At 40.8% G+C, this 27059-nt stretch overlaps 1 protein-coding gene across 2 annotated transcripts in view; it reads left to right on the forward strand.

Annotated features, from left to right (window-relative positions):
• Window positions 1–5382: 5382 nt before the first annotated feature.
• Msrb3 (methionine sulfoxide reductase B3) overlaps window positions 5383–27059 on the forward strand; it is a 159875-nt gene continuing 138198 nt past the window's right edge. Inside the window, exons 1-2 of one of the 2 annotated variants that reach the window (XM_029561532.1) lie at window positions 5383–5521; window positions 9945–10028. In XM_029561532.1, the coding sequence (XP_029417392.1) occupies window positions 10026–10028 (3 nt within the window). In that variant the 5' untranslated portion in view covers window positions 5383–5521; window positions 9945–10025. The remainder of the gene's footprint in view (window positions 5522–9944; window positions 10029–27059) is intronic. The other variant, XM_008829076.3, reaches the window with a different exon arrangement.

Here is a 27059-nt window from a genome sequence, read left to right on the forward strand (position 1 = left end):
GCCAGTACCACTTAAAAAATTAATACTTACTCTCCCTTCTTAATTGGTATACATTTGGTTTTGTATATATCACTTTACATTATAAAATCTTCCCAAAAGTCCAGCGGCTTTTCTGGCTTTTGAGAGGTTTACTTAATTCTCCACAATATTGAAACTCTTGCTAAATATTATTTGCTGTAGCATATCCAAAGCTAGAGCTGGAAGAAGGCAGTATGTCAATCACTTCAAATCTCTCCAGAATTAACAAAAAGGGAGGACTTTAACTGTGCAAAATAAAAAATGCCATCTGAGATACAAATGAACTGTTCTACTATGGAAAGAAGGAAACTTCTCACTTTAATTCAGTCATCTCTCTGTGTTTAGGAGCCCCACAAGATTGTCTGGCAGACTGTTCCTGCTGTTTAGAGCATTTGAGCGGCTGAAAATCATGATGGGGCATTCTTTTGTGGATTTCAGACATCAGTATCTGTCTCTTATGTTTAGACTCATTTTCAGCTCTGTTCCCACTGCAACACACTGAGGGACAAGGCACGCTTCCATTTGTAGAACACTTCTCACCAGGATTGAGAATGGCAACTTTCTGTTTCCTGAGACAGGAACACAGAAGCAGGGAGCTTGGAAGAGAGATAGGCCTCCTAAAAGTATCATTCTTACCCCCCAGCTGATCAGTAACTGCTTTAAAGCAATGCATTTTGGCTGGAGAGATGGCTCAGAGGTTAAGAGCACTGACTGCTCTTGCAGAGGACCCAGGTTCGACTCCCAGAACCCATATAGTGGCTACAAACCATCCTTAACTCCAGTTCCAGGGGAATCCAAAGCCCTCTTCTGACCTCCACAGCATTGCACGACATGGGTGCACTCACATACATGCAGGCAATACACTCATACACATAAAATAAAAATTATATATATAAAGTGAATTTGATAAAAACGTCATTGAATTTAAATACTCAGGGGCTCTTGCTCTGGCTGGGGGCTTCTGAACACTATCAAGTTCTGATGTGTCCAGGCTCCATTTGCAGTTGGCATCTATGTTGGTCCTTTGGGGTATGTGAAGACAGGGAAATCCCAAAGCTTCATACAGTTCCTAGGGCCTAGAATTACATGCTAGAGAGAGGTTGTAGCTTGGGTGGTTATATATACACACTTTTTGAAACGTATTATTCCAAGTATAACCTGATAAACAGCACCACAGTCTGTTATTTTTCTTTTTTTTTCTGTTTTTTTTTTTTTTAAAGGATTTGCTATCTAGCCCATGCTAGCTTTTAATTCACTATATAGCCTAGGCCAGACTTGAGCTTGTAGTAATCTTCCTGCTTCAGCCTCTAGAGTGCTGGGATTATAAACTGTGTGCCATGCCCAGCCACAGTCTATTTCTTTAGCATAGCTGGCAATATTCTGTAGCGTGTGAGGTTTCAGATTAGTCACAGCTGAGCTAGGAGAGGTGCCTGGCTCGGGTGGTGTCTGTAGGCCACTCAGACATAGCCTCTTGTAAGAATGGTCAAAGAATCAGATTCTTCCCTGTGGGGCATTTGATTATGAGATATCTGGAGAGACTTAGTGAGTCGTCATAAGAGCCCAAGTGGGAAGGCAGGTAGAGAGACAAAGAGCTGCAGTTGTACAACTTAAATTATTCTTGGGTTCTGAACTTTATGAAGCCTTGGAACTAGAGTTTGCTACAGCTGGCTCTCCTGCCCCAAGAGTTGCTTCTGTACATCTGTGTTTTCCAAAGGCTGACCCTTAGCTTGGTAGGAAGAGTTGCCTCACATAAATTGGCTAATGCTACCAAACAGGTCCCCCTACACCTCTGGCCTAAGTCTGGTGTTAAATGTCACCATTGGGGTAGGGGAGTGATGACATAGGAAGCAGGGGAAGCAATTCCACTTTTTTCCCCCCTTAAAATCAGTGTTTAATATGTGAAGGACTAGAGAGATGGCTCAGGGGTTGAGAGCACTGGCTGTTCTTGCAGAGGAGCTGGGCTTAGCTTTCAGCACCTACAGTGGCTAACAGTTTGAAACTCTAGTTCCAGGGGATCCTACACCCTCTTCTGGCCTCTACAGGCACCAGGTAGGCACATGGTGCACATACATATATACATTCAAAACACTCATACACAAAGTAAAATTTAAATATTTTTTAGAAACATAAGTGAAACTATTGTTACCAAGGCTGTAGTGAAAAAGACATCAGAGGAAGCACTGTGGAGATGTATGGTTAGAATATTAATGCTGGGGCTGGAGAGATGGCTCAGCAGTTAAGAGCACTGACTGCTCTTGCAGAGGAAGAGGGTTCGATTCCCAGCAACCACATGGTGGCTATGAACTGTCCTTAACTCCAGTTCCAGGGGAATCTGAAGCCCTCTTCTGACCTTCGTGGCATTGCATGACATGGGTGCACTAATATACATGCAGGCAGTACACAGAAAAGTAATAAAAAAATAAATATTAATGGTTTGGTTACAAATCTCTTATGATAATGGGCTGAAGGTGGCACCTTTCCTCTTCCCCAGGCTTTCAAAGGTATGTATAGGCCCCACCTCCGGGCCCAGAGAGGATAATCTGATAACCCAGTTAAAATCTTTGGTCTTGTTTCTACATGGGTTCTTTATTTCTAGTACTGAGGTAATCTGAGTGCCTACCAATTAAGAACCATAAGAACCCAAGAAATACGCTCCTTAAATGCCCTTCCATTTTTTAAGACAGTAAGAAAAAAGAACCTATTAATAAGGTAAAGCGTATATGCATTTTGGATTGAAGCTTGAATTTCAATACTACCTCGCCCCTTCTGTTAGTAAGCTACATGCCTGTGCCTTGCTCTCCTCAATTGAAAAACAGGGACAAGATATTTTACAGATATTTGTAAGGATTCAAGTGAGACACTTGGTGTAAAACTTAGTGACTGGCATTTACTGTACACACATTAAATTGAGGGTTTTTTTTTCATCCTTAACATAATTCAAATATTGAGAATAACCTTAAAAAAATTTTATTTTTTTATGTGTATGAGTGCTTTGCCTGCATGTATGTAAGTGCACCAGTGTTGTGCAAAGCCTGCAGAGACCAGAAGGCTTCGGATTCCCCTTGAACTGGAGTTACGGATGGTTGTTAGCCACCATGGGTGCTGGGAATCGAACCCAGGTCCTCTGAAAGAGCTGCTAGTGCTCTTAACCACTGAGCTGTCTCTCCAGCCCCTAGAATAGCTTTTGAAAGATGAAGTCTGCAAAGCTAATTAACTCTCCATTTACATGAATGGGCATTGATTTGTAATGGCATCTCTTTCCTTATGGTTTTCCATTTTACTTACCAACGTGTCCCAGAAACAAAAAATTTAAGTATAGCCATAATTACTACAATCCTTTGAAACATGCTTTTCCCTGTATGTAGGGAGTGCCTATCTTCCAGTCTGTAAATGGCTATGCTCACTTTATTTTTGTTTTAAACATTTAGATTATGGGGAAAGGACTCTGGGAAAATAAGAAAAACAGGTACTTATGTAATACAAGATTAAACAACAACAACAAAAAAAAATCGAGGAAAGAGAGGGGATACACAAGTTTCCTATTTCCCTCCAGCTGTCCGAGTCCCAGAATCCAGCTGAATTCCAGTGTTACAAGCCCTTCAACCCCCTTGTTTGCTCTATTGCAACACATTTGTCTTTAGTCCCACTGTCATCACTAGCGCATGAAAATGAAATCTATCCATTTGTTGGGTATAATTTGTGGGCTGTAATTTTTAAAAAATATTTTATTTTTATTTTTTATGTGTACGAGTGTATTGCCTGCATGTATGTGAGTGCACCCGTGCCATTTATGTGTATGAGTGTATTGCCTGCATGTATGTGAGTGCACCCATGTCCTACAATGCAGCGGAGGTCAGAAGAGGGCTTCTGATTCCCCTGGAACTGGAGTTAAGGATGGTTTGTACCCACCATGTGCGTTCTGGGAATCTAACCTGGGTCCTCTGCAAAAGCAGTCAGTGCTCTTAACCGCTGAGCCATCTCTCAAGCTCAGGGATGTAGTAATTTTTAATACCAGATGTTTACGGGGGGGGGAGTTAATACCAGATGTTTGTGGGGGGTAGAGGGGCCAGCCACTTGCAAATGCACTGCTTTTTTGGCTTATGGGCCTTAATACTTTGCCAGAATTGAATTTGTTTGGAAATAAGGTTTCTGACTTTCAAATAAAGCATTTTCAAGCATAGTGTGATGTACAAATTATCATCCCTTTAGTTCATGTTAGAATAATTCACCCTCTAAATCTATTTGACATTTACCCCTTAAATGTTTTGCATCAATTAATCACTTCTGTCTTAATATGTTGCGTAGTTGTACGATAGCCTACATCTCCAGGCCCTGTCCCATTTGTCTGAATGAAAAATATCTACTATAGTAATTAAGACATAATTACATTGTCTTGAGAAGCTAAGGGTCATTTGGATTCGATTACACATGAAGTTAGTGCCAAAGACAGGCAAGTACAGCCTTGGGCTTGTAATTAAACATCTGGGACTGACATTTTGGTCATGAGAGGTAGCACCTTTTGAATAAACTTCAAAGTTGCACTTTGGACAAGCTTCAATAAATACAAAAGGAAAAGAGAGAGAGAGAGAGAGAGAGTTGGGGACGATAAATAGAAGTTGAAGATAAGGAGAAAGGTTGATGTAAAATTAAGCATTTAGCTGGTGTGAAAACTTTCTGTCAGCCTGCCTCCATATTTGGTGTTCAAAGAGAAGTTCAAGGGATGCCCTTTTGCTGTTAACCAGCCCCCCCCCCAACCCCACAGTGGTGAGCACCCTCTCACTTGAAATGCAGGCGGCAGTTGTATGTGTTATAATGCCTCTTCCCTTTCATTGCATCAGAGGGCTGAGCTCATGCTGTAACTGCTAGTCCCTTCCTTCCTTCCTTCCTTCCTTCCTTCCTTCCTTCCTTCCTTCTGTTAACCAGCCCCCCCCCAACCCCACAGTGGTGAGCACCCTCTCACTTGAAATGCAGGCGGCAGTTGTATGTGTTATAATGCCTCTTCCCTTTCATTGCATCAACTCGACACGTCACCCCATAGGTTGTCGGCTCGCTGCGGGCTCCCACCCCTGCAGGGGCTCAGATGGAAGCTCTGAGGGGCTCCCGGCTCGACCTCGGGTTCCCACGCGGGGAGGGACGTCCCGTGGCAGGGTTCCCCTCCCGAGGGACTCGGCGGCCCTGGAGGAGGCGCAGGAGGCGGGAGTTGGCGGCGGTCGCCGCCCGGGCAGCGGGCCCTGTCCGCGGCCGGCGCTCTCCCCGGTCCTCCCTCGCTCGTCTCCTATGCTCATATTTGGACTCGGCTGCCCGTGCCCAGGAATTTCCCGTCATGCCTCCCGCCGCCCCGTCCGTCGCCCGGAGCGGAGAGGGAGGAGGGAGTCGGACGGCGGCGGCGGTGGCGGTGGCGGCGGCGGCTCCTCTTCCATGAGCACGCGGCGGACCCTCCTGCGCCCCCTCTCGCTCTGCCTCGGCTTCTGCCTGACCGCGGCCTGGGCCGCCGCGGGGCCCGGTGAGTCCGCCTCCCCCGTCTCGTCCCATCCGCCCTCCAACCCCGCAGGGTTAGGGTGTGACCCGAGCGCGCGTCCCGGGAGCGCCGGAGGCGCCGTCAGCCTTCCGCGGCATCCCCCGGCCTCAGAGCCGAGCGGGCCCCAGGGAGCCCCCCGCAGAGGGCGGCGTGGAACCCGGTCAGGCCGGAGTCCGCGCCCCGCTGGCCACCGCGCTGACACCTTACCCGGTCCCCGAGGCGAACCTGAGCCGCGGGAGACGCTGTCCCAGCGCGGGCCCCGAGGGAGGGCTCCGAGGGCTAGGCAGGGGGCGTGGGCTGCGGCTCCGAGTCTCAGTCCCCGCTCGCCCCCGTCCGCCCCGCCGGGGAGCCTGCCCGGATAACGGGCCGGGGCGTGGGAACGTCGCCGCGGAGAGGGGTCCGCACGGGGCAGGGACACCCGCGCATCTGGGCCTCGGAGCAGCCTGGCGCCCGCGGCCGACTGGCATTTCATAGGCCAAAATCCAACCCGAGGTGACAAGGTACCAGTTTTGTTTTGAAGTGGACAAAAAAGCATCGAGCCTATTTTAAGTTTTCCACTGGACTATTTCAAGTCAAACTATCTGAACGAAGTGTACTGTTCCTGCCTTTGTAAGGTTATTTCGAGAAGTGGTAATTCTGAAGTCGGAACATAAGGCTTTAAAGGAATTTTCTTTGAATCATGTGGAAAATATTAGGGAGTTTTTTTTTTTTTTTTTTTTTAATTGAATGTCAAGAAAGCAATTATTTGAAAGTTAGAGTGTTAGGTTTAGTAAATGTGAATTTGCATGGGCTCTTATGTTTGGGAGTAGTAAACTAGTCGCCAAACTTGCTTATTTTGTCTGCCGTGGAAAGACAAGTTATAATTGCTGAGGGCTGAGATTATTTAGATGCTAGGTGGCTATTGTTTTGCCGTCAATGGACTAAACTGTCAAAAGGAGATTTGGCTAACTAGGACACATAAAGTAGTTGACAGCTGACTCTTCTATGCCTCCTCTGCAGTGTAAGGGGAAAACTAGGTTATTAAAAGGCAATTTTATCTATAAGTTTTTAATCTATAAGAAATTTCATTCAGGGTTTTAGAACTTACAAAGCAGCTACTTAGAATTAATGGCAGATACTTAAATTTATTAAATGTGCAGTTTGTAGATAGTAATTTAAGTCATGACAACAGTTTTATGTTTGTTCCCAGATACAGTTTTTAAAAAGGACTCAAAGGAGTATGAAATATAGATTCATATTCTCATAGTTGCTTTATAATAATGCTTCATGGAAAACAACAGATTCTGACTTCACATTTTATCAATGAACTTCAAAAAGCTGGATTGGATAATAAAGAATTGATTGTACTGAAGTGAATGTATGGATGCTTTTTCTTTTTTGCCTCAGTGATATGTTGACTTACCTAATACCTATGGTAAAACAACCCTTGAAGACCAAAATTAACTGTACTGTGGTCCCATGCCAGTGATTTTGAACACCAAATTTATATTGGGACTATTTACAAACACAGTTTTTAATTTTAGACCAAGCTGGTATGTCAGTCTACTTTCTGATGCTTTTAATAGTTCCCTATGTGAATGTCTGACTTTTTTTTATATTAAACTTACTCTTTGCCATTTAGATTTTTATCACAGTGCCTAAACCCTGTCAGGTTTGCAGCATACAATGTCATTTAGCTTTCAACTGTTAAAGGTGCTTGTTTAAGTAACTAAAAGTCAAAACTCTTAGGTCAGAATCCCTTGCTGTTTTGCTGAAGTAATCATATCTAAAAGCTACCCCCCAAATTAGGACTCATCAGCTTTTCTAATATATTTTTCACTTACTAATCAAACAGATTTTTAAACCATCAGAGAACAACTTTAATTAACCCTTTCTAGCTCCATCTATCACAGTCCCTTTGACTTTGTTTTTATAACATTACAGTGCAGGGTTTGGATCCACATTTAGCTGCTCGTTCTTCAAATGCCTTCTGACTCTATGATCTTGATACTGTTTTTGTTTGTATAACCCTACAGAGCCACTTACTAAGTTCCTTCAAACATCTGAGTGGCAATCTGACTTGCTACACATGTTAAACTGGTCTATAGGTAGTCAGATCTGATGGGCGTGGCTTCAGCTTTGGGGAGTCAATGGCTGCCTCAGGATTGTCTTGATAAGGAGGCACATACTCAACAGAGTACCTTCAAGTTCAGCATGTGTACCTTTCCTCCCTTCAGTGGTAGAAAGTGCTGCTTTTGTCATGGGTAAATGTCTGCCTCCTCTTTGCGGGTAAGCTGAAGCCCTGACACCATCTATTATCTGATAATTTGGTTTGGGTATTTGGGTCTGTGTTAAAGATCCCAGCCACAGCTTCCTTTGCCTAGGAAATCCGTGGTTAGTTACCTGGGAGCATTCCAAATGAAATCCCCCAGATTGAGGTATCACAGATCCTGCCTCTCAGAAGACTCAGGTCCATCCATCCACGAGTCTGATTTGTTTACATTTAATTTGCCTTGGATTTATTAGAATTTCTTAACTTTGTATGTGGAACTCAAGGCTTTACCTTAAGTGGCCTGTATTTTCTCCTTCTTGGGCATAATGTGTTTTCCGTGTAAAATATTCAGTATGGTCCCTGACTCCTGTTAGTATACTCATTTGCACAGTGTTCTGAAAATGTGAGGCTTTTAAGAGAAAAAAAAGTTTTTAGGACTTCACTAAGTAAAATGTTGAAACTTTTTTGAGAAAAAAAGTATAAGTAGACCAGCAATGAATTAGTTGACTTTATGGAAGATTGTGGTTATTGCCTGTTTCAAGTAACAGAAATGAGCTTAAGCTAGTTTCAGCTAAAGAAAGCAAGGAAGGAGGAAAGGAATTCATTGGAAGACTATTGGAAGCCAAGTGCAGACAGACCTTATTAGGACCTAGGACTGTGAACTATAATAAAAACCCGGAACATTCCCTGCCTCTAGTCTTTGCCTTTATTTGCTTTACTGTTCCTGTTTTCTGGCTGTTTTTGTTTTTGTTGTTGTTATTGTTCTTTTACCTTTATTTGTTGTTATTTGTTTTCTACAGTTGCATGTGGCTACTCAGATTTATGTGTTCCTTGGCTTCAAGCACAAGATGAGACTAAATATGACTAAATTCCTGAGAGGAAAAACCTGATACACACAGTTTGGGTCACATGGTTGTCCTAGATTCTCCCAAAGGTCTCTTCCAATTTTAGAGTTATCTATGTAGTACAGGCCTGTAGATAGTTTGAGTTTCCTATTTTTAGAAAAAATCTTACCTAATTTTTATTTTATGTGTATGAGTGTATTGCCTGCATGTGTGTAAGTGTACCAGTGTCATGCAATTCCCACAGAGGTCAGAAGAGGGCGTCAGATCCCCTAGAACTGGAGTTACAGGTGGTTGTTAGCCGCCATGTGAGTGCTGGGAATTGAACCCTAGTCCTCTGTAATGGTAACCAGTGCTCTTAACCATTGAGTCATCTCTTCAGCCCCAAGTTTGCTTTTTTAAGTATTATATTTATGGGATAATGGGTCTTTAAAATGCATAATCTCTTCTTGATTGCAGTGTGTGTCAAAGGGGGCAACACCCTTAGTTGGACTCTAGGCCACAAGCAGTTCATTCTTCAGGAAAGCTGAAGAGGATGCCTGTAACCAGTCAGCTGAGTATACGTCACACTCAGGAATATAAGCTTGGCACACAATGGAATTGTGAAAATCCTGCCTGATATTAATCTGTACTGCAGACAGTCATCTGCGTGTTTTAAGAGATTCACTAAGTAAAATGTTGAGCTCAAATAGCTCTTGAGGATAAATTCATTAAGACTGTATAAATGACAGAGATGTTCAAAACAGGAATCATTTAGGGAATAAGACTTCATATACTTAGATTATTCCTGCTGCCTAGACCTTTTCTTTCATAAATGTTGAAGTCTTTAGGGCCCCTCATCAGATAATATTTTGTGAAACCTTCCTCATCTCTTAGAATCTGCAAATTTGTTACCTTTTATACTGTCTGGTACCTTAGCTGGCATGATTGTGGTTAAGTTCATATGTATTCATCTTCACTCCATGGTAGGCAGGTGGGTCACCTGGAATTCTGAGAAGGCTCTGAACACTTTTGTTTTTGAGACAGGTCTCAGCTGGCCTGGGACTCCTTATGTAGACTAGGGTGGCCCCAATCTCACCTAGATCTGCCTGCCTCTGCCTCTGGAGTGCTGGAATTAAAGGATGTACCAGCACAAAGGAGTGGAGGAGGGGAGGGGCACTTTGAGCACCCATTCTTTCCAGTATGTTGTTTCTGACCTACAACATTCTGAAACCTTTATGTCTGCTGCTACGGTAATGTGGGAGCTCAGTTACACTTAGTACTTGTTTTTAGGCCTTATTTCTTTCTTAGTCCTTATTTGTTTTTTATTTTACAGACTTTTCCATGAATAACCTAGTTTCCTGTGTGAAGATCAAATATGTACAAGATAGGAAGTTCTCCCATCAACTGAAATGACATGGTGAGGGAGGTTACAGCAAATTCATGTGAAAGGGAATCAGCTTTTATGGAGTACATAATATTCACATGATCAGACAGAGGAGGGGGGGTGAAGAAAAAAATGTCCTAGTGGATAGAAAGAAGAATAGTGGAACAATAAAGTCAAAGATGGAAATTTTGATTTGGCTCAGAACATGCAAGGCTTTTAATGCTAGAACAGAGAATTTGGATTGGGCTAATAAGCTATGAAATTGGAGGTTTTGGGTCCCTGAAATGTCATTCTCAGAGTTGCACTATAGGCTGTAGTTCTAACAGTTCACAGGATGAATTGAATTGGGACAGAAGTCATGGAAGGAATAAAAAAGCATTGTGAAAGTCTTTCAGGAAGTGAAGACCTGAATTAGGGAACAGGCATTAGATTAGAAGATTTGCCGAAGTGCATTGGGCTGAAATAACTGGATATTGGAAAAGAAAGGGCTGAATAAAAGGTGGTGGTAAGATGATGGGCCTGGGTGATTGAGAGATGTGAACTCAGAACAGGCTTGTAGGCAGGGCAAAGTAAGTTGTTTTAGATCTCTTGTGTTTGCAGTACTGATACAACATTCCTGTGGAAGTGTGTAGTAGAATCCTGTGTGGGATTGGAACCTAGGAGGGTGTGGGGGGTGAAAAGGGAGAGAGATAGATCAGGGCTAGAAATAAAACATGTATGAGTAAGGAGGGCTGAAAAGAAATCTAGAGAACATTTGTTGTCTTCAGTAAGAGGAGGGGTACAGGAAAAGCATCTGAAAGAAGATAGAACTTGATGAGGCCTTAAAAGATGTCTGCTGAGCATATGACGTCCTGGCTGTGAGCTGCTGTGTTGAGGGACCATCACTTTTCTAACCCACAGGTAATGTATGCAGAAAGCATCCTGGTGACTGCATCCTGAGCACCTTTAATAAAGTGCACAGCTGCTGCCAGTACTTCCTTGCTCAATCTTTCTTCTGTGTCTTCTCACTGTTCTTAAGATAAGGAAGTGAATCCTTAAACGTTTTCCTCATTGAAAAACCCAGTTCTCCTCTGTAATGTGGACTTCCTACAGTTAATCCTTCACACATATTCTGTCTTGCATCCTTCCTTGTTCCTCCTTTCATCCTCTCCATGATGGGTGATGGTGAAGATAAAATTTCCACCAGATGGCGCACTCTTTGTTCGCTGTCTGTCTCTGTCTTTTATGGGTACTTTCCACTGCCATGGTCAGGGTATTTGTCTTAAAATAATTTTTGACAGTTTCTTAACCTAAAATACACAATAAAACAAACCATCACCTCACTCCATCTTGTACTTCTTTTTCTGTAAAAGAGTGCTTTGTTTGTTATCAGTTGTTACCTACAAGGTTGCTACACATCGGAGTTGGCCACCCTGGCTGCTGTCCCTTGACTTCTCACCCTTGTAGACTGGAAAAGCATTGCTGCTTGGCTTTTGTCTGCTTGGATTATCCAGTTGTGGAGTGATGTGGAAACCTTAGGACAAGTTATTGATGGCTGAAAGAAAGTTAGGGACTTCCTTTCATGTGAGGGCTTTATTTACATGAATTGTAGAGGCTTGTGGCACATAGAGAGGATTGCAAGCAAAACAGGAAGAGTGACGATAGACAATTTGTTCTCAGGGCCCAGCTTCTGTCCTGAATCTGTGTTTAAAAGATAGTACATTGTTCTTAACATTTGGATAAAGTGAAGTGTTCACATACAGAATGCAGTATTAAGAATAATTTCTTACTCTCTAAATAAGGTGCCTTCCATATGCTAGTGGTTGTGCTTTTAGTAGCTGTTGACTGAGAAAATGCATAACAACAAAAGATATTATAAAAATTTGAATTTCAGTTTTGAATATAAAGGCATACCCATATGTTTGCAAAGTGCGCACGTGGACATGATGACTTAGGAAGCGCGCAGACAGCACTTGGCTTCTGTCTTTGCAGATACTCAGGGGGGTTCTGGACTCAGCTTTCCCTGGTTCAATGTTTCACTTCAGCTGTTTGAAAATCTGAGCTATAGTTGAAATTTTGGAATGACAGGAAACTTTAAACATACTCTCACAGTACCTATTGTCTATTTTATGCCAGGCAATGTTCTTGTACTGAGACTGGGCTGTTAAGCACTCTGTAAGATGAGGAATCAGACACAGTATAGAAATACTTCAAAAATTGTGCTTTCAGATGTATGAACACCATTCCTGGGCTATCATGTGATCTTAAGATGAAACGTACTAGATGATTCACATATACATAAATACCTACAGCAATCATTATTTTGGCCATGGCTGTCTTCTGTTGCTATAAATTACATAATAAATCCTTATAGTTTTTTGGATCCATTATTTTATTTAAAAACCAAAAAAACACTTCAGTATAGATATTAAATGTAAGACATTATTGAAAATAATCCTATGCTATGTAGGTAGAGTCTAGAAAATGTAAGACAGCCTTTGTATGTATCAGTATTATAGTTTTATGTTTGTTCTTTTGTTTTTCTAATATTTTATTATTTTTATTTTACATGTATGAGTATATTACCTGCATGTAGGTAGGTGTACCCATGTTGTGCAATACCTGCAAAGATCAGAAGAGGGAGTTGGATTCCCTGGAACTGGAGTTACAGACAGTTATTAGCCACCATGTGGATTCTGGGAACTGAACCCCAGTCTCTTCCACAAGAGCAGCCAGTGCTCTGAACCTCTGAGGTATCCCTCCAGCCCCTGTTCTGTTGTTTTTATTGTTTGTCTGCCAGAGAATCTGAGATTGCTTGGAGATGGAGAGAGCTGCAATGTCTATAATAGACAGAGGCTTATCTTTTCATAGATTAATAGTGTATAGCTAAGGAAAGGTAGGGCCATGTCTCCCTGGATACAGTTGAGGAGATTTGATAAGGTAGCGGGTGAGATGCCAGGCATGTTCTTGGACTTCCTGACTCACGATAAGTGAAAAGAATAAGAAACTCAGTGTAATTTTGATTTTTATTGATTGATGTGGATATGTTAGACTGCCTTAATGGACCAGGAAGAAAATGGGTTGAGTACCAAGGATGCTTATCTACGAGCAGAGCAACTTGAAGCATTGCAGGCTTCTTTGCATATTTACATAGTCATATTGCAAGAGACTCAGTGCAGTGCCCTGGAAAGAACAATGGAGGGCAGAGTGGGAGACTGCATTCTCCTAGACATGTTTTTGCTCAAGTCATTTAATTTTCTTATATCCCATTTCCATGTCTGTGGAATGAATGAATTGAACTGGTAATACCTGATGCTGCCTTTAAGATTCTATAACCTGGCTGGAGAGATAGCTCAACAGTTAAGGGCACTGCCTACTCTTGCAGAGGATCAGGATTTAATTCCCAGCACCCCCATGGTAGCTAATAATCATCCGTAACTCCAGCTCCAGGGGACACCCTCTTCTGACCTCCACAGGCATTGCACGACATGGGTGCAGGCAATACACTCATACACATAAAATAAAAATAATAAACATTTTTAAAAAAGAATCTATAGGGAGCTGGAGAGATGGCTCAGTAGTTAGGAGTACTGATTGCTCTTGCAAAAGACCTGGGTTCGAATCCCAGCACCCACATGGCAGCTAACAACTGTCCATAACTCCAGTTCCAGGGGATCCGACAGTCTCTTCTGCCTCCCGTGCGCATTGCACAACACGGGTGCACTTTCCTACATCCGGGCAATACATGCATACACATAAAATAAAAATAATAAATAAAATAAAAAGAATATATACTCTTTGGGTTGTCTAAAAGTCTCCAAGTGGTTTCCATAACTTTCAGTGGAAAAACATGATTCATAAGTTGTATAAAATTGTATCTTTTCTTGTTATGTTTTGTTTAAGTCTCACAAACTATTCTGTGGAACTAACTACAAATGTTCTCTAAGATCTTATTTTTGAACTTTGTAGCCTTGTGTGGCTAGTACTTTGATTTATAGGTAAAGTTAAAGTTTTAAAAGATTTAGTATTTATTTGAAAGATACATTACACAATTAGAAGTATCATACAAACACCCTGTGTGAGGTAATGTCATTAAGCATTAGAAATCATGTCTGTTTTTTAAGCGGATAGCTAGGGGTTGCTTGTTTGTGCTTGAGAATTTATCCCAGTGGAGAAAAGTCTTCTTTCAACTGGGTGGACAGCTAGTGGAATTTGCCCTTGGCTATACTAAAAATATATTGAACTCTTAAAACTGGTTAAAGAAAAGGAAACACTTTGCTTTTATGACAAGCAAGAAAGTCCCTTTTCTTACCTTTCAAGTTTATTAGTGAGCTTTTTTTTTTTTTTTTTTTTTTTTTTTTTTTTTTTTTTTTTTTTTTTTGAGACAGGGTTTCTCTGTAGCCCCAGCTGGCCTGGAATTCGCCTCTGCCTCCCAAGTGCTGGGATTAAAGGTGTGCACCACCACACCTGGCAGTTTTGTTATTTTTTATTAAAAATATTTCATATATGCAAATGGCATAAAATGCCTAAATAAGGAACACACAGTCTTTATTTTAAAAATTTGAATGCTCTCATCCCTCTGCATTTTGTCATTTCCATTTCTCACAAGTGGTAGCAGATGAGCTCATGTTTTCTTTGTACGTTTACCAGAGGTGTTTTTATACTGCACTGTTCCTTTTTGCAAGCTTTGGAACTTTACACAGATGTTGTCATCAGCTGTGTATCTCTGTGCCTTGCTTTTCCCCTGAAACATTGTTTGTGCTTTTATATTGGTATGTATAACTCATTTAAAGAATCATTTTCTTTTTTAAAAAAACTTCTTTTACATTTGTTTATTGTGTGTGTGCTCACACACACGTGTATATGTCACAGTGTAGGTATGGAGGCTGGAAGACATTGTGAGGGAGTCAGTTTTCATTTTCCACCATGTGGATTTCAGGGATCAAAGACAGACTGTCAGGCTTAGCAACAGCACCTTGACCTGCTAGGCCGTCTCCCTGGCCCCATTTCTTTTATTATCTACGTCTTTCTACTTCAAATTTTTTTTTTATTTTTTTACTTTTGGCCTGAGTCCATGGACATCTTGTGCTAGTTTAGGCCAGTTTTTTCAAATTTAGTAACAACAGTATAAAATTTTAATATATTTATATATGTATGTTTGTAAGAGGAGCGGGGTGTTGCCCAGGCCATGGCACAGGTGTGAAGGTCAGGGACAACTTGCTTGAATTGGTCTCTTCAATCCATTGTATGGGTCCCAGGGATTGAATTCAGGTTGTCAAGCTTGGCAGTAGGTGCCTTTACCCACGGAGTCATCTGGTCTACCCACAATATCCTTTTTTTCAAAAGGGAATTTTAATGACCATACTTGAATCAGCTAATCAGTTAATCATCCTAGTCCTGGGATTTCCTAAATAAGTCGTACCTGTCAAGTAAAACTTCATTAATCAGACATGTATAATCACTAATAAAAACACTACAGGGAAAACTATTCAAAACAAGTTCTGGATAGTGGCTAGAAACTACTTGTTCTAACTTCAGAAGTAGAAATTTAACATATGGAAATAAGAGCCCTAAACAATTCCTAAATAAAAAAAATCAATATTTTAGGATAAATTTCTAAAAAATTAGAAAATGTTTCTTGTGACTTTTTGATATCTCCATGTTTTCCTAAACTCTTGGAGAATTTCCTAAAATCCCTTGCTTAAACATGCTCAGATTTCTCCCATGAAACAAAAAGCCCATTCATATCAATACCCCTGTGAGCAAACTATTTTACAGATTGTCTATCTTTGTGTTCTTTTCCTGCTGCCTGTCCAGAAGTATGTATTGGGACTTCTTGAATGTCAGGCACTAGCTTGTCTAATCTTGGGGGAAGCAGTATGAACCAGAGAGACCTGGGCCTCATTCTCAGACTTTCCTTCTCAGTTCAGAACTGTCAGGACCTGTGTAGAAGAGCAAGATCATTCTGTGGAGGGAGCAAGAGAGAAAGGGAGCAGTTTGTGTAGAGGGCGAAGAGAAGGCCCAGATTCTGTAGGGCTTTCAGATCATTATGGGAGTGTAGAGCTGTCAAGTGTGGACATGTTCTGGAGATTTTTGGTAGGCAGCAAAGAGATCTATTGCAGAAGCCTAAGCAAAGAATTGCTGTCAGGTGTGAGATAGATATTTTAAATCAGGAGACTGGTTCTGAGTCAGGCAACTGTGAAAATGGTAGCCCTTACTAAACTAGGGAATAAAACCTTCAAGTAGTCACCATGGTTGCTGTCTAGGGAATGTGTTATAGGGAACAAGAACAGAAGCAGGTAAGCTGCTTAGGCCAATGTCAGTGGCTCAGATAGGGGTTGATACCAACTAGGGCTGGGGAGGAGGTGCCAGCACTGAAACCTTGCTGACATTGTGTCTCTGAAACCAACTACTTATTGGTTGAAGCCACTAATGGTATTCATATCATTAAATCCAGTGGGCTCTGTTTGGTCCTTATCTTCCTTTCTTCAGGTCATTTGATAAACTGACCATTCACTCTTGTAGAAAAAGTCCTTTGTCTTGGTTTCTGACTGTGTTATTGTTAGATATATAAGATTTGTCTAATTAATTAAATCTATGCCTAAGTTTCTTCATTTGAAGAATGCAGATAATACTGTACCTATTGTTTACTGGTTGTTGTAATCATTAAATGAAAGAAATATGTATGAATTACTTGGCACAGTGCCCTTCACAGTGAACGACAGTGAGCGTTAACTGGCAGCATCACTAACATAATAGTCACCATCATCTTTACCGTTCTGGGATAACACTTTGCTTGACCTCGGCCTTCTGTGACAAGTGTTCCTTCTAGATCCCTTTTCTGGAATAGCTGATCTTGACACATTGAACCTTCTCAGCGGTCTGCTTTTCTCAGACAGTCTTATTTACTCCATGGCTTTAGTTCCATGTGTGTTTAAATAACTTCTCCCATATCAGCCTGATTCTATTTTCTGTTATAAGTTATGAACCATACATATTTACTTGCTTCTGTGTCATCACCATTTGGATAACCATGCCTTAGGCACCTTAACCAGGTTAAAACCAGAACTTCTGCTTTTATTGAACTTCAGCTCTTATTCCTGTTGCTTGACTCAGAACTAGTCTCCTGATTTAAAATATTTATCTCATACCTGGCAGCAACCCTTTGCCTAGACTTCTGCAATAGAAAACAGTGTTACTTCCTTTTGGTCCTGTCCATTTTCGTTTTGTTATATTAACTGTCCACATTTGCACATCTGATAATGTCAGTCTCCTTAGTCCTTGCTCTTTTTAAAGTGAAGATCCAAATTCCCACAAGATTTGCTTTATTAATCTCATCATCTTCTCACTTATACCTTCAGCAACACCATCCCCTCTATCTCAGGGCTACTGTTCATCTTTTTCTTTGTTTAGGAGACCTTCCTCTACTTCTTCTTCCTCTTCCTCCTCCTCTTCCTCCTCCTCCTCTTCCTCCTCTTCCTCCTCCTCCTCCTCCTCTTCTTCTTCCTCTTCTTCTTTTGTTTGTTTGTTTGTTTGACACAGGGTCTCCCTATAGCCACAGCAGTCCTGGAAATCGCTATGTAGACCAAACTGGCCTGGATCTCACAGAGATCTATCTGCCTCTGCCTCCCAAGTGCTGGGATTAAAGCTGTGAGCCACTATGCCTGGCTGCTTCCTTTTTTTTTTTTAATTTTTAAACTGAATAACAGTCCTATATCCTTTATGCTTAATTTAAATGTTAAATAAAGAAAACTTTTCTCATGTCTCCAAACTGCATTACTTCCCTTTGTCATTTAGGATCTGTATCCCCCCTCTGCCTCTATGTGAGTGTTACTGTACTTAATAATCTTGTCTTTCATTTCACTAACGTAAACTTCCAAGGACCAAGGCATCTTGTTTTACTTTGTCCTCAGCATCTGTTTGTTAAATAATAAGGAATGGGTACAACATGGGCTTGCCCAACTTGGGAAATGAGAACACGTCTGAATGTATGTCTTCCTTTTACAGGGTTATAAAGGGGAAGAACAGAAAAGCTTAGGCTTACTGTAGATTCACTTTCAAAGACCCAGACTGAATAGAGAGGAGGGAAGCAGCACGGGGACTGAAGGGAGCTCTAGAAAGGAGGTATTGTCTTCCTGTAGTAGTTTCTTATTTCTAATTGGAACACTATCCAGAATTTCCAGGCAGGGGCCCCAGTATTCACTTTTGAGAGTTAGCATGGCAGTGCTTCCCTTGTCCTCTGTAAGATGGTGTCCAGTGTCAGCTCTTGCCAAAGTTACCTCTTGGATCCTGTCCTGGTTACTTTCTATTGCTGTGATAAAACACTGACCAAAAGCGTTTGGGGAGGAAAGAGTTTATTTCACCTTACAACTTACAGTTCATCATGAATGGGTGCCAGGCCAGCAGCTCAGGGCAGGGACCTGGAGGCAGCAACAGAAGCACAGAACATGGAAGAACGCTGCTTACTGGCTTGCTCCTCTGGTCTGTGCTTGCCTGCTTTCTTATGCACCAAGACTACCTGTCCAAGGGTGGCACTGCATGGAGTGGGCCTCCGTAACACTCAACAATCAAGATAATGCCTCACAGACATAGCCATAGAGCAGTATGATGGAGGAAATGCCTCAGCTGAGGTTCCCTTTTCCCAGGTATGTCAAGTTGAACACTGTAACTTAACCAGGACAGATCCAGACATAGAGCATGTGCTACTTTGTAACTCTCCATACCTGGTGGCCTGGCTGCTTTCTAGCCTTTCCCCCTTCTCTTTAGAACCCCCTGGGGTTGGGGGCCGGAGAGAGCTCAGTGGTTAAGAGCACTGGCTGCTCATGCAGAGGACCTGGGTTTGGTTCCTAGCACCTACGTGGAGGCTAACAACTCTCTAACTCCACTTCCAGGGGATCAGATGCCCTCTTCTGACCTCCATGGGTACTACCTGACATGGGTGCACTTATACACATGCAGGCAGTACATTCATACACATAAAAAAGTGAATAAAATATTTTTAAAAGAACTCCAGTGGGAACCTGTTGGACTCTCATTAGCTTACAGGGACAGTGGTCACATATGACATGAGTTGGGATTTGGTCCTTCCTTCCATATTTTCTCTTTGTATGTTACTTTGCAGGTGCTTTTCAAAGTAATTTTGTTTGTATTTAGATTTAAGGACTGAAGAAGGTTTTCCTGTCTTTATATCCTCGTCTTCGATGGGAATGATAAAATGTGATTACAGAATATGCATGAGCTCTTTTGAAAGGTATTTCTTAGTATTGCCACCTTTATCTTCATGCATGTGTAGACATGCAGGGACAGAGTCTGTCTTTTTCCTCTCTGATTCTTTTTCAAAATCCCTTTGTCATTTCTTTACTCTGTAATGCAATATGGGAGTCATTAATTCTTAATAAGCTCATTAAAATCACTTATATTTTATGTCATGGACCTAGTTGATGAATTTTTGTCCTACTAGTTTATGGCTTTTGTGAATTTTTTTTCTTCCTTGGGTTTCTTTTTTAATTGTCATCTGCTGTCTATGTTTTATTTGCTTTCATATTTTTTAGGGATTATTTTAGTTTCTGTGACTGTAAAAATACTAATAAATCTTGCCCAATCATTACATTAAAAATGCAATGCCATTTAACTCTTCTAAACAGGAGAAATTTAGAATTATTTTTCCTGTTCTGCCTTTGTTAGTTAAAATGGAGCCTGTAGTTCAAAATGATCATACTTGAATTATTTTTATATTATACATTCTCTTTTTAAGGATTATTTTTATCTTTTCATTTAGTCACATAACATCCCTTGTATTCAGTGATTGCTACCATATCTTTTATATCTTAATTTTCTTAACCTTATATATGATTATATATATGATTATATTTTGATTTATGCATCATCCATCCTTGAGTTGATATATTTTTTTAAGCAAAGATATATTTCATGTTTGTTTTCTAAACCTTTCTGTTACCTGGAGGAATTCAATAAAGAGTAATATAACCCTTGCCAAATATTTGTTCAAAAAGAGGGTTTTAAAAAGCATAATTATGGGATAACCTAAATAAAGTAATGCTATTATTATGAAACTTTAAAAGTTGATAGTATTCTGTGCAGAAGAAGAATCTAGAACAATGGAATTTACTGGCATTTAGATGGAAAACTAATATTAGTAATAAAGGTATTGCTCGGAATTCAAGATCTCAAGTAGTGTAGATAATACTCAGTGTCATGTGAAAATTAGTTTTAAGTCCTGGAATACCTTTATCTTTTACATGACAGTAAATATTGGTAGTTTTAGTTGAATTGCATCTATAACTTATAACTTTTGCTGGGCTATTGGAGTACGAGCTTACTTTGTCAAATTTCTACTTTATTAGTGTATGTGCCTCATGTATACACAAAGTTAGATTCTCCTACGGAATTGACTGAGACAATTGATTGCAAAATTTGAAGTTTTGCTTTTTTGTCAAAGTTGATGTTTTTCAGAAAGTCACTAAAGCATAATTTTTAAGTGGAAAAGCAATCTTCGTGAAGTCATGTGTTAATCACCTCAGCTTTACTCACCCCAACCTAAATTAATTAACTTCTAGGGCCCTATAATTCTCTCTGGTCTCTTCCTCCTCAGCTACCTTCTCTTTCTCTTGCTTCTCTTCATTTTTCTGGATAGGGAATATAAAATCCATTGTACTTTACTAGATAGCTTTAAAAACATTTCATTTAACCCAGAATTTAATGAAGTAACTATTATGATCTATATTTTTGCAGGTAATAAAAGATCTATGGAGATCTTCAGCAAACTGAAGATTTTAGGGAGTAACTAATCTGTTCCAGATTCATCAAGATTTGGTTTTAAAATTACAACCTGAATGGAGTTCTGGCTCCTTGCTGTATGCTGCATTGTCTAGATAGCAATGCAGTCCTGTATTCTATGGGAACTGGGATTCTAGACAGCACTGCAGCACTCTATTGTATGGGAGCTGGGGTTCTAGACAACAATGTGACATTCTATCTTATGAGAACTGGGGTTCTAGATATCAGTGTGACACTATTCAATGAGAACTGGGGCTCTAGACAGCACTGTGGCACTCAATCCCATGGGAGCTGTAGTTCTAGAGAGCAATGTGACTCTAGCCTATGTGAACTGGGATCTTAGTAATACAGCACTCTATCCTATGAGAACTGGGGTTCTAGACATCAATGTGGCACTCTATCCTATGGAGCTGGGGTTCTAGGCAGCAGGTGTGGCAGTCTGTCCTCTGGGAGTTGGGATTCTCGACAACAATGTGGCACTCTATCCTGTGGGAGCTGGGGTTCTAGACAAAGGAAATTATAGGTAACTTAATATATCCTGTACAAAATTGATAATTAAGGGACTGGAGAGATGGCTCAGACTGGCTCTTCTTGCAGAAGACCCAGATATGGGTCATGGGTACCCACATGACAGCTAACAATTGTTCATAATTCCATGCTCCAAGTCTCATTACCACCTACCACCATCAGGGTATCTGATGCCCTCTTTTGGCCTTCTCAGGTATTGCACAAATGTGGTACACTTACCATACATGCAGGTAAAATATTTATGCACAAAAAAGTAAAAAAATAAATAAATAAATAAATTTTCAAAATGATGCATAAACATAGCTGCCCAGAGTCAACACTGGGCTTGAAGAATAAAGTGCCAGCATGCATTCAATATGTAATATAGAAAATATAGGTAGTATGATGAGGGTTGAAGAGGTCTGTGGGAAACTAAACAATTGCCCATCATCAGAACATAATATTTATTTATTCAATTAGTACACAGTGACTGCTTTTCAAAATTTAGGTATTACTGGGACTGGAGATATGACTCATCAGTTAAGAGTACTGGCTGCTCTTGTAGAAGACCCAGGTTTGAATCCCAGCACCCACATGGTGGCTAACAGCCATCTATAACTCCAGTTCCAGGGGGTCTGACACCCTCTTCTGTTCTCTATGGGTACTGCATGACCTGGGTGCACTTACACACATGCAGGTATAACACTCATACACAAATAATTAAAAAAATTTTAAGTTAGGTATTATGTGAAGTACTAGAAATAAAGTTAAAAGTAAGAGAATTCATGGAGTGTGTGGTGTATCAGAGTGTGTGGAAGACCGAAGATATACAATCAGGAAAAGAAATGAATTGGATAGGTCTCAAAGGTGGTATATATTGACTGAACTTTCTGTGTAGGTGGTAATGAGCCTTGGAGCATGTTAGGTAGAGTTCTGGCATGGGCAAAGCCAGGACACAAGGTTTTTACAGCAGAGAGCTGTGCATGAGGAGGGAGACTGAAAGATCAGTAACAGGCCATTTGTTTTTTTAAAAATAGTTTATTACTTTAAAAAAATCTCTATGAGTGTATTGCCTGCATATATGTAAGCACACCCTTGTCGTGCAGTGCACACTGAGGTCAGGAAAGGGTGTCAGATCCCCTAGAACTGGCGTTACAGATGGTTGTTAGCTGCCATATGGATGCTGGTTCTCTGAAGGATCAGCCAGTGCTCTTAACCACTGTGCCATCTCTCCAGCCCCAATAACGGGTCATTTGTTATCCATTATAGCTGAGAAGTGGAAAGAAAAGGGTGCATTTGACCAATATCTTGGCAATAAAATTGACATCACAGTGTTGCTTGGGTACAAATTGTTAAAATAGAACAGAAAGGAACCAAGTTCATGGTTTTAATGATGACTAGGGGGATTCTTTTTTAAGTAGAAACAAAAATATAGGATAGTAAATCAATGAAGAAAGAAATGAACTTAATTTTGCTTTATTTGTTTGTTTTTTGAGACAGGGCCTCTCTGTAGCCCCAGCTGGCCTATGTCTCACTAGATCAGGCTCACCTGGATCTCACAGAGATCCACCTGTCTCTGCTTCCTGAGTGCTGGATTTAAAGGCATGGGTCACCATATCTGGCTTTTTTTTTTGTTTTGTTTTGTTTTGTTTTTTTTTGAGACATGGGTGCACTTACATACATGAGACAATACACTCACATAAAATAAAAATAAATAACTTTTAAAAAAGAAAGAAAAAAAAGCCCAGCAACACGAAACAATCACAGAATTTGAAAAAAGCCAGGCCTGGGGCTGTAGGCCTGCAGTCTCAGTTATAGGAGGAGGGTGCAGGTTAAGGCCTGTCTGGGCTGTAGAATGAATTAAAGATCATTAAAACATGACTTGAAAGTCAAAAGTAAAAAACTTGGAAATAAATCTCAGTGATAGAGTGCTGGCCTAGCAGGTACTTAGCCTGGCTTCAATACCCAGCACCTCCCCCCAACCCCCTGCAAAATCTTGGAAGTGTTTTTAAAATATAATAATTAGAAATATTTGTGTGGATTTTGCTATCTTGTTGGTGCTTTTTTTTATATTAAGAAAAAAATACCTGGGGAGATGGTGCAGTTGGTAAAAGCACTTGCTGGTGCAAGCATGAGGATCTGAATTCAGAACCTCAGAGTCTGTGTGAAAAAAATAGCTGAAATCCATATAACGCAGATGCTATAAACTGTGGAAACAATGTGCATTTTAGAATGATGTATGGCGCATGTTTTGTGCTGGTGATAGAAGTTTTGAAACACTAATGTGAGAATGACTAAATAAATCCCTGTGTTCCACTGTGTGCTTTACAAATCAGGAATCCTGGGGGAAAAGGCATTTGATAGATTGGCCTCAAGAGAAACTGAGCTTTTGTCTATAATTCTATACTAGTTATGCCATTGGTATTCCTTTTTAATCCTTGTATTATCAAGTACACCGTCTATGTCCTTTTCTTGTTTTGAGAACTTAATAAGGAAAACGTAGCCATTGCAACATGCAGACATCTTTTTTCAAAGTGATTGTTTGACTTGTGATAAGTCTTATCAGCTTTACTATTTTAAAATAAGAGATTTGTTTGTTTCTGTTCCTTTGAGATACCCGTGAGGTATACATGATGGATATAGACATCTTCAAATAGTCCTATGGAGATATGGTTTTAGGTTGTAGAATAGGTGGTACAGACTGCACATTATATTCAGTGCCTATGTTAGATGTGACTCTACTATCTCTCTTATGCAAGAAAACATGTCAGAAAATTAATAAATATATCTAGTTGTTTAAAAAATTTTTATTATCAATCTTTGGCCCCTAAAGACAATTTTGTCAAGACACCTCACAAATGCCTTTTTCCTCCAGTGGGTTGTGGCTTCTGGTGAATGGGTGTTCTCCAAGCTTTTCACTAGTTACAAACTTGTTAGTGTTAGAGCCCTGCCATTCTCAAGCATTTCCAATTCCCTGGTGATTCTGCTAGCAGAATTAATACTACCACATACAGAGTATGCTTTAAACAATTAGTGAATAAATTTATATTAATAATTTATATTAATAATTAGTTTTTGAGATGGCACAAATTCAGAATTTGTCATCCTCTCACTTAGAAGACATGTATTTTGGTGAATTTCTAGAGTGATCCAGAGACAACTGGGTCACAGTATTCTTTTTCTTACCTTCAGAAATCTGTCATAACCACTCTACTTCATTTTAATAAAATAATTAAACATTTTGCAATTTGTCCACTGACTAAATGAAATAGAAGATACATTAATTGCCTATAAAAGTGGTATGGTGTTTAAAGATTACTGTTGAAACTTTTTAGCTGTTTTTTTACCCTAAATATTATATAATTAAATAAATGGTAAATGTGTCCCTCTTTATTGTCTATGCATTCAACAAATACTTATACCTTTACTGTTCTCACTCTATGCCAGGCAGTGAGTCAGAACAGCAATTCTCAAGGTGTGGACTACAGCCTCTGAGACTCTTTCAAGTGAGTCACAAAGACAAATCTATTTCCATACTAACACCAATTGCCTTTTTTACTGTGGACAATTGTATTAATGCAAAGCAAAAGCAAAGCTGGGTAAAATTGAAGGTGTCTTTGAATCAAGGCGACCAACTGTATTAGTAGCTATTGTGATGTAGGCAGGGGAGCAGAGATGGAAAGTTCACTGAAGAATGCCCTTAATGAAGTAGCAGGATCTAAATTTTATTATGTATTGACAGCTGAGTACATATCTTTTTAATATTCAGTGTGAAGAAATGGAAAGTGCACTTTTACAAAGTAAATCTTTATATCACATTGTCTCTAGGAAATGTACTTGTGCAGTGGTTTGAGACACCATTTTACTTGAAAGAATAAAAGACAAACTGGTTATTTAGACTTGAGTATTTGGCAGGCATTTTTCTAAAAAAATGAACAAAATGACTTACTTAAAAACACATTGGGGATTAGCGATTGGGGATTAGTGGTTCAGAGTTTTGGCAGCTCTTGCAGAAGACCCAGGTTTGGTTCACAGCACCCACATAGCAGCTAACAACTGTCCTTAACTCAAGTTCCAGGGGATCTGACACCCTCTTCTGACTGCTGCCAGCATTGCACAACATTGGTGCACTTACATACATGCAGACAATACACTCATACACATAAAATAAAAATTAAAAAATTGATGGTATTTGTTGTCAATGATAAATTTTAAGCTTTCAACAGAAAAACATTTAGAAAAATTCTCTCTCCTATAAAAATTTGATAATTTCTCATTATTTAAAAATTATGATGGAATCAGTGGTTAATGTTTTCATTAATGAAAACATTTTTCAACATGTAATGAAGTATGTCAATCAATATATGGAGGATTTATATAACCCAGTGAGCCAATATTTACCACATGGACTGTATGTAAAGGGACAAAAATTGTGCACTGTTAGAAGATCCATTAAAAGTGTAAGATAGGGGCTGGAGAGATGGTTCAGTGGTTAAGAGCACTGGCTGCTCTTGCAGAGGATCCAGGTTTGATTCCTAGCACTTGCATGGTGGCTAACAACCATCCATAACTCCAATTCCAGGAGAATCTGATGCCTTTTCACCTCTGTGGGCATTGCATGACACGGGTACACTTACACAAATGTACTCAATGCATGACTACACATAAAATAAAAATAATAAAAAACTCCTCTCTCCTACCCGCAGGCCTCTCTCTGGGGTAAGTCCACTACACCCTCTGCACCTTGACTCCCCCAGCCTCATTTACCCTCCCACCTCCGCTGCCGTTCTCTCCCCAGAGCTTGGGGCCCTGCCCCATTCCTTGTCTTGAGGCCCCAGGCACCTGGGGAACCAATACTGCTCCCTGATCCTTTTAATCTAGACCAACGGAGTGCCTTCTCTGGGCCCTAGGAGCTCTGCTTCTGGGCCTGGCCCCGCCCTCACCTCCCTCTGCTTCCCTGGGCCTGCAGGACCCACTATAGGCCTCTCTCCTACCCGCAGGCCTCTCTGTGGGGTAAGTCCATTGTGCCCTCCAAGCCTTGACTCCCCCAGCTTCATTCACACTCCCATCTCAGCTGCCCATCCTCTCCTCCAAGTTTGGGCCCTGCCCCATTTCTTGCCTTCGGGCTCCAGACACCTGGGGAACCAATACTGTTCCCTGATCCTTTTCAACCAGACCAACTGAGTGCTTTTTCTGGGCCCCAGGAGCACTGCTTCTGGGCCTGGCACTGCCCTCAACACCCTCTGCTTCCCTGGGCATCCACCACCCACCAGCCTCTTTCTGGGACCCTGGGGCTGACCTTTCCTCTTCTTGATCCTTTGCATCCAGACCAACTCAGCTCAGTGCAGTCCCCAGGAGGCCTTGGGGCCTCTTCCCGCCCCATTTGCCTTTGCATCTCTTGGTGGCAGGGCCACCAGCTGCCCTAGACCAGCATCTTTCCTGAGCCAGCCTCCCAGGTCAGTCCAACCCCCAAAATCCTGAGGCCAAAATAGTTCCTGGAGGGATCCAGACCTTAGGAAAAAGCCTGAGAGCATCTGATCCTCACCTGAATTGGGCCTCTGTGGGAACTGCTGAAGACAAAAGCAATCCAGCCACACCAATATAAAATCAAAAGAGAGAACCAGAAGCTTAGGAGAACTGAAAGCTTAGATGAACCAGCTTTTCATGCCCCAAAAGTAAACCACAAAGACACTTAAAGTTCACAAAAAGAAGCAGACCTAAACTTGAAGGCCTGAGTCTCACACAAGAATCAGAAACTACAAAAGAAATTCACATGTCAAA

The sequence above is a fragment of the Nannospalax galili genome, unplaced genomic scaffold (genome assembly GCF_000622305.1).
Source record: "Nannospalax galili isolate Female #2095 unplaced genomic scaffold, S.galili_v1.0 scaffold110, whole genome shotgun sequence".
Lineage (NCBI taxonomy): Eukaryota > Metazoa > Chordata > Mammalia > Rodentia > Spalacidae > Nannospalax > Nannospalax galili.